The 8,719-nt window shown below is 35.6% G+C and overlaps 1 protein-coding gene across 1 annotated transcript in view; it reads left to right on the forward strand.

The window, feature by feature from the left end:
* Nucleotides 1–8,719, forward strand: part of HSD17B4 (hydroxysteroid 17-beta dehydrogenase 4) — a 99,584-nt gene that overhangs the window by 38,796 nt on the left and 52,069 nt on the right. The window contains exons 10-12 of the mRNA XM_009240978.4: nt 3,076–3,100; nt 4,722–4,850; nt 7,354–7,457. Coding sequence (XP_009239253.2) covers nt 3,076–3,100; nt 4,722–4,850; nt 7,354–7,457 — 258 coding nt within the window. The remainder of the gene's footprint in view (nt 1–3,075; nt 3,101–4,721; nt 4,851–7,353; nt 7,458–8,719) is intronic.

Genomic DNA, 8,719 nt, shown 5'->3' on the forward strand with positions numbered 1-8,719 from the left:
ATTTGTAAAAATCTGTACCAGTGGACATCACTTGTATATTTTTAAATATTGTGTCTATGTTATAATTAAAAGTGTTGACTAATATCCATTTTTTGGAAAGTAATAGTAACTTTATAAATTCTGTTTTTACTTAGTTCTACATTTGTAACATTCCTACCAAATGAAAATGTGACTGGTTTGATCTGTTCGGTCAAAATGTGGGAAATTTCATTATTTAAGAAGCTGAATGATAAGGTGGAAAGATGAAGCTTGGAGTTTAGAGTCAACCAGGCCAGATTTTGAATTCTTATTCTGGGAATTGCTGATTTGACCTTCCTGAGCTTTAGTTTTCTGGGACTTTCTTGTGACAACTACAAGTCATATTTTAAACCCTTGGCATAAGGCCTAATACATAGCACTCACCCACCAATTTTAATTATCAGTATAGCAGGAATTTAATCTTGTGTGATAGGTCAATAAATATAACATTATTTATTTTTACATAAAAAATGAACTTTTCTGTTTTTCTTTATTGCAGAGCTTTAAATGTTTATTATAAAAATAATTATCCACACATAATCCCATCATGCAGTGAGATCCATTGTTCACTGATGAAAGTTCTTTTAGACCTTTTAAAGCCAATTTATGTATTTTTGATTACTCATTTGAGTTTGATCTCTTTTTTCTAGCCTAAACTGTTGTATATTAGACCCCCCCCCCATTTTAAATTATCTGTAGTAATAATGAACCTGTTGTATACAGAACCTGTTGTAAACCTGGCTCAATTTAAAGTGAGGGATATATTAGCTTATTTCATTTGAATAAAAAGCTGATGGGTAAATTAAGAAAAAAAAAACAGTCTACATATCTCTAAGCAGAGATATGCACCTCCACTTTCCTAATCACAGCCATTGGATGTGAATTGTGGCATAGCAGAGGTAGAAAGAACTTTACAACTCTGTTTTATAGAAGAGGAAAATTTAATAATATCAAGCCATCTGTAATTCAAAATTTTGCCTGCTCTTCTTTTACCTCATTAAGGAATTTTTTTTTTTTTTTTTTTTTTTTTTGAGACGGAGTCTCGCTCTGTCGCCCAGGCTGGAGTGCAGTGGCACGATCTCGGCTCACTGCAAGCTCCGCCTCCCGAGTTCACGCCATTCTCCTGCCTCAGCCTCCCAAGTAGCTGGGACTACAGGCGCCCGCCACCACGCCCGGCTAATTTTTTATATTTTTTTGGTAGAGACGGGGTTTCACCATGTTAGCTAGGATGGTCTCGATCTCCTGACCTTGTGATCCACCCGCCTCGGCCTCCCAAAGTGCTAGGATTATAGGCATGGACCACCATGCCCAGCCCTCATTAAGGAATTTTTAAAAACTATTTATCTTTTACAGTTATGTTTATTACTGACTTTGTGAACAAAAATAATATGTGCTGTTTGTGAAAATTTCGAATATATAAGACCATATAAAAAATAAAATAAAAATTGCCTACATTATCACTATCCAGAGAGAACTAGTATGAATATTTTTATGTCTTTCCTTCCAGTCTTTTATTAGATATGTGTTTTATTTTTTATTTTTATTTTTTTTGAGACAGAGTCTTTCTCTGTTGCCCAGGCTGAAGTGCAGTGGCGTGATCTTGGTTCACTGCAACCTCTGCCTCCCGGATTCAAGTGATTCTCCTGCCTTAGCCTCCTGAGTATCTGGGATTACTGGCACCCACCACCAAACCCAGCTAATTTTTGTATTTTTAGTAGAGATGGGGTTTCACCATGTTGGTCAGGCTGGTCTGGAACTCCTGACCTCAAATAATCTGCCCTCCTTGGCCTCCCAAAGTCCTGGGATTACAAGCGTGAGCTACCGCACCCGGCCTAGATAGGCATTTTATACACTCAGAACACACAGACAATTAGGATAATGCTGCAGATGAAGTTTTGTTATGTTGCTGTTTTCTTTTACTATATTGTGAACATTTTTAGTGAGGAACATTTGGCATGCATGATTGATAAAATATACTACGAGCTGTGCATAATATCCTGACTTAAACCTTGAAAGTAAATTGCCACTTTTTGAAATTCTGATAGATATCTAGAGTGGCAGATACAAATATTTTTGGCTCAGCTGGAGCAATTGTTTTTAGCACCTGAGAGGAGCTTGTAGCTTATTACTTCCCTTCCAAAATACAGTAAAAAGTGGTAGTTATTTTGCCTGTTATCAAAACCACTGCTGATTTGTTTAGTGTAACTTTATCAAGGCTGACTGGTTGTATCATAAAAGGTGTAGGCATATTAATATAGAGGCAGAGGGTGATGAAAAGCCACACCCTTGAACTTAGAGCCACTAAGATGTCTGCTGATACATTTATTCTATCATATGCATATGAAATTTTTGTGATAAGTTTGGGTACATTGTAGTTCTGGTGTTTGAAGTCATGACAAACAGATTTTCTTTACATCAGCCTTTTTTTTTTTTTTTCAGGATTTTTCTTGAATGACCTCTAGAAAAAATTATAGAAGTGAAAAATTTATCTTTCTGGGTAGCAGTTATTATTGGTCATTTGTCTTATCTCTGCATAAAGATGTTTCATTAAAATGTAGGTCACTAAGTCAAATACTCTTTATTTGGCTTTGGTTTTCTTTGTAATTCAGTAGGTCCTTCAAGAGGGACATTTATTTGGATCTCATGATATGCTAGGCAGTGTACTATTTATATTGTTTGCTTCATGGTAACCACATGAAATATGTACTGTCATTTTTATTTTACATTTGAGGAAACTTGGATTTAGGCAGGTCACATAATTTGGCCAGGGTAGTCAATAGACAAGTTTGTGTCAAGCCTTGGTCTCTGACATCAGATTCATTCTTTTCTATTACATGCATTTCTACTTCATTGTGCTGTTTTATGTTTGTGCTCTGATAACATGAACAGTGCAAAGTCATGGGGGCCAGTGGACTCTTATAGAGCTGTATTATTTTCATCTCCTGTCGCCTTGAATTCTAATACTCCTAGTAAAGGAGCTGACTTTTTTTTAATTAAAAAAATTGTATTAGTGATTTCACATTAGATGGTATAATGTTTTTCCCCTCTTTTTGGTAGGTTGGAGCAGGATGGATTGGAAAATGTAAGTCTCTCTCAGTTTTTGGTTTGTATAGATTATTTCTTTATCTTTAAACCTGCATATCCAGTTGAGGTGGGTAAGATTTTTGTCATATGCCTAACCATTGGATATAGTGCTTACATATTCAAACTTAAACATTGCTATAGCAACAGGTATTTTAAACATTGTGATTGTCCTATAGGTCTGTGGCCCTTTCAAGACCCTAGACCCTATCTATTCTTCCTGTAGGCAGTCCTTATTCAGGACTTGTCCTGTTTTATTCAGAACTGGCTATTCCTTCAGACAGCATATATTGATAATCATCCTCCCATGTCTTTGACTTCCCACATGCTTGTTCTTGCTGTTTCAGCAGAGAAGTGAGTGGGAGGGAGAGCTGTTTTGGAAAAAGATGGGTTGAGCCTATTCTAGAGCAGCAGGCAAGTTCTCCAATTTTCCCATGTAATTATTTTCTTCCATGAAGCAGGAGACATCAAGGGGAGTGAGGAATCACATTGGACAACTTACTGGGATAAAAATTGCAGCTGATTTATGGGAATTATTCTGCTTTAGCCCAATAGTAAATTTACTTGGCTTCAACCCTCTCCTACCCCATCTCTCAAACCTTGTGAACTCCAAATTTGAGAATTGCTTTATGGCATTAAAAAAATTGTGAAAATTTCTATGTCTCAGCTTATATTTAGTTGGCTATGGGTATCAAAATTAATCCAATTAACTGAATCAGTTAAAAGATTGCTATCTCTCGAGGGCATTGCTGTAGTAGTATAATATTTTTAGAATTAATGGTCATTTTCTCTAATTGTTAAAGTGGCTTATATTCTTGAAGCATTTTTGAGTGTCTTATTACATTCATTTAAAAAAGGAACATGAGGTTTTGCAGTAAAAGCTATATCTGGCACTTTATCAATAGGAAAGCTCTAGACACAGGCATTTCTGTCATTCCCAAAGACAAATCTTCAGTTTAACAATCATCAATGTCTGACTATTATGTTTAAATAAGGTTATTAGTAGTTATTTATACCTCTGGTTTTTAAAAAGAAAACAACGTTAAAAATTCTCCTTATGCAGCAGTAATGGTTTTTATGAATCTGTGCATTCTAACTGACTTCTTGTGGAAATAGAGGTAGAGCAAAGAGAAGGTAGGGGAGAGTTATTTGGGGCCACCTGTTACACTAGATTTTTGTTAACTGAAGTCTTTGACCTATTATTTACTATTAGTCTTCAGTTTGCTAACTCAGTGAAACTCTATTCAGTTATCTTTATTTTATAAACAAGAAGAATGAAGTATATTACTTTGGGGATCTGTGGTCATAAAGTCAGTCTTTTGATGTGATTATTATATAATTAAACTTTTTCACATACAGCATAACATTCTACCTTTAATACTGTCTAGCATAGTCAGAGGAGAAATTTTTCCCTTCAGCTTCAAATGTTTCTTTAAATTGACGTTATCCTAATGGGTTTGTTAGGAAAAATTCATTTTAAGGCTTATGGTAAAACTCTTTAGGAGTTAGAATCCCTTTTTTTCTGAATTTCCTTTCTCTTTAAAAATGAAAGGGTTCTTACGCATCTTACTTTCTGTCTCTCAACTATGTGCTCAGTATGTTAGTTTTGTTTCTATAACCAGTACGCTGGGAGCGGACTCTTGGAGCTATTGTAAGACAAAAGAATCACCCAATGACTCCTGAGGCAGTCAAGGCTAACTGGAAGAAGATCTGTGACTTTGAGAATGCCAGCAAGCCTCAGAGTATCCAAGGTAAAGAGAGTTCCCGTCAGTTAGCCCTGGTTGGGGAATCAGAGGCAGCAAGCATTTTCTTCTCTTATGGAGTTGTCTTCTGTGTTAACTGTAGTGTTAAGACACTTGAATCGTCTATAGCATATTTTCTGCTCTAGTAGATATTAGAATTCTTCACATTTAAGACATTTATGTTATTCTGACTGTCAGTTTTTCAGCTGTATTATTCTGTTTTTTGGGTTTATGTGTGATTGGGGGATGGATAGCATAAGATGTTTACTCATTTGTGCTGAATGCACTTACATCCTCACTGATGGTTGGTTTCAAAGTCTTCCATTATCTACCCATATGCTCCCAATCTTACCATATTTTTCTTTCTTTCTCAAAAAGATTATTTAAGCCTTTTTATTATTTAGGCTTAGCTCTTTTCTGTTTAGTGCATAAATGTGGCTTTGTTTTAGCACTTTGTCTTTGCTACTGTTTCTCTGCTTTTCTAACATACTTCTACCTTTGATCTCCTCTGCTAATCTTAATGCTTCTTTAGAAAAACTCAAGCCCCAGATGTTCAACAAAACCTGCCCAGATATTCTAGGGTATATTGATTTTTCTGTTAGCTGAACTCCTAGCACTTGAGCATCTAATTTTAACTGTTCTCCACTTCTTTTGTTTCATGAATGTATGGTTTCTTAATTGCCTGGTAAGTTTTGAGGCAGAGACTGTATCTTGTTTGTACTTCTTGTATATATTTGGTGTTAGCATAGTGCTGAACTCATAGAAAGAACTTAATAATTGCTTATTAACTTGAATTATTTAATCTCCTATGACATACCACAGAAATAGATAACCAAATAAAAGTCAGATTTTTTTTTTCTAGTGTAACTCACATATGCATGTAATATATGAAATTTGAAGTATGTTTCTGAAAAGATCATGAGTCAGGGTCATTTTATAGAAAAACTTTTTTTTCTCATAGTAATGTAATATTTACAGTTTGATAGAAGAATATATTTGAAAAATGACTATTCTGGTTTTTTTTCTCCTTAATGGTACTTTCCTACCTACTGGAATACTCACTGAAATTTTCATTATGCTTATTCTCAATCAGATGATAACATGATTGTTATGTCGTAAATGGTAACATTTTTGTATTTTATATTTAGACATTTGAGAAATTTATTCTATGAATAACAGTCACTTATCCATGAAAACAAATGAAAGAATAGTAAAAGCTTTCCTCTGATATTTATCTCAAAAAGTATTTCTGCCTCAAAAGTGTTAAACTTATTAAAAAGCTAACTAACTGAATTATTATAACTAATTATAAGTGAAAAGATACCTCTATTTGAAGCACAATTTAAAAAAAATGATCTCTTTGGTAAGAATTGACTTTCCAGAGCATCTATTCTAGTGTTTTTATTTTACAGATGATGGAACTAAATCCCAGGAAAAGCTAAACTAGCCAGTGTTTGAGCTAAGAAGTAATTCAAGTTGTCTATTTCTGGAAGGAGGTGGCTTTCAACTAAATAGCCTTCCCTCTAGATAGCATTATGAATGGGATGGTAGGGGGAAGATTAATAGGCAAGAAACCTCTCTACTGGTGTCATCAGGAATGGCAGATATCTCTGGTCTTCTCAGACTCTGTAATTTGGTTATTTATTTATTTATTTTTAAGACAGAGTCTTGTTCTGTCTCCCAGGCTGGAGTACAGTGGCGTGATCTTAGCTCACTACAACTTCTGCCCCTTGGGTTCAAGCGATTCTCCCACCTCAGCCTCCCATGTAGCTGGGATTACAGACGTGTGCCCCCAAGCCTGGCTAATTTTTGTATTTTTACAAAAATTAAAAATTTTTGGTTATGGTTTTGTCTGAGTTCAGAAGGAAGCCCATGTCTCTAAGGTTTGTTAGAAAGGTCCCAGGGCCTTCAGAATATCTTGTGGATATGTGGATGCCCCATGAGCCTCCTTTGTTAACCTTTTAGACCCGCAGAACAGCAGCTTTTGATCCCTGTCTGGAGTCATTGGTTATGATGATGATTTTCTCTGGAAGAATTTGTGATACTATCTTCAGAGCTATTACTTGTACAAAGAACTGGGAGTAGGGGTGAGGAGGTAATCTTGGCACTCTTTCATCCTGGGAAGAATGGAAATCTGTTGAGAGGAGGAGTCAGTGATCTCTCCATCAGACAAATTGCATGTCTATAGACAAGTATTTCTCTTTAAAGGTTGTGAAATAGCTTAAAGACAATGGAAAGCCCAGAGCCGCCTTAGAATCAGATAACCAGGGAAGGATATGCTAGACAATGTCTTGTATTTCATTGAAGATGTCCATTTATTTTTGGCCTATTTCAGTCTTCTGCAATTTTTTCCTTCAATAGCCTGACATACATTCAGTTCATGAGTGGCAATGGAGGCTCTGTAGCAGGTTTGCTGAATGTTATAGGAATAATTATGTAGCATATTATAGCTTTTCTTAGTCACATCTTTAACAAAGCTTTATTTTTTTTTGTTTTTCATTTTTAATTTTAGAATCAACTGGCAGTATAATTGAAGTTCTGAGTAAAATAGATTCAGAAGGAGGAGTTTCAGCAAATCATACTAGTCGTGCAACGTCTACAGCAACATCAGGATTTGTAAGTGGGAAAAAAGCTTAAAGCATTTGCCTTCTCTGGAGACTTTCCCTCCCTTCTTCCCTCCCTGCTTTCTTCCTCCCCTACTTCTTTCTCTTTTCTTTTGGATACAGTTACTTTCTTTCAGTCTCTAATAATGGAGAGAAGTAGTAGCAGAGATAATTTAAAATAGAGGATTTATTCAGGAATCATTTATGATTGACTTTATAACATACAGCCTGATTTCAACATACAGAGAATTCAGGACAGTTGAGCCACATGAAGAGATGGCTCAGGATGAATTCTAACACTGTCCAGAGTACTTTGTCTTTTAAATTTCTCCTTTTCCCTCTCTTAGATTTCTTTGGACTGTACCCTGCATTTCTTTTCCCTAATGGGAAAGGAGATCAGAGCGATTGGGTATCAGTTTCCAAGGTTTTACCTAGTAGCCGAGTGGGGCTTGGAGAATGGAGGTAACCCATTCAGCTTCTTCTCCTGATTGGAAACAGAGCTGCTGAAAGCTTATCATGAACTTTTTAGAGGGCTACTCCTTACTTGCATATAATTTTTGGTAGACTCCATTGGGGGATGTGATGAATCAGGTTAGCTGCCTGAGTGGTGCTTTAGCCAACCTGGTTTTTACCCTCTGCAGTGCTGTTTGGAAATTGACTCAGGGAGGTACTGAATGAAAGAGGAAAAAAGGGAGTACCTCAACTGTGGATAAAATGACTTGTGGCTAAACTGATATCTAGTCCTGATATCTATGCCTGCCTGGACTGTCTGTCTTCCATATACAGTTCTCATTCTACCCATTCATAGTTCTTTATCTCTTTAAGGATAGCTTTAAATTGAGTTTAAGTATATTTGAGTTGTGTGGGAATTTGTATTTGGGAGGGGAGACTATGACACCATGACTCCTGGAGGTTATATGCTCCCAGGTTCTTTGTTGTGTTTTTTACCCCTTTACCTAATGCACACAAGGCTTTAAACCTCTATGTTGAAAGTGAAGTGCCTATAATCAGCAAAATTTTGTTTGAAATGTAAACAATTTTGAAACTTTTTTCACATACAAAAAATTATTTTCTAAGCTATTTATTGCTACATGAGTGATGATAAAACTGTATAAAATATGTACTAAATATTGATAGAATTTGAACATAAGCTCAGATATTAAACTTTTGCTTTTTCTTTTTCAGTACCATTAGATTTCTGTATCTAACTGTATGACAAGTATCTTTTTTTTTCTTGACCATCAATAATCCTACTTTAGTAACATTTTCTAACTC

The sequence above is a fragment of the Pongo abelii genome, chromosome 4 (genome assembly GCF_028885655.2).
Source record: "Pongo abelii isolate AG06213 chromosome 4, NHGRI_mPonAbe1-v2.0_pri, whole genome shotgun sequence".
Classification (NCBI taxonomy): domain Eukaryota; kingdom Metazoa; phylum Chordata; class Mammalia; order Primates; family Hominidae; genus Pongo; species Pongo abelii.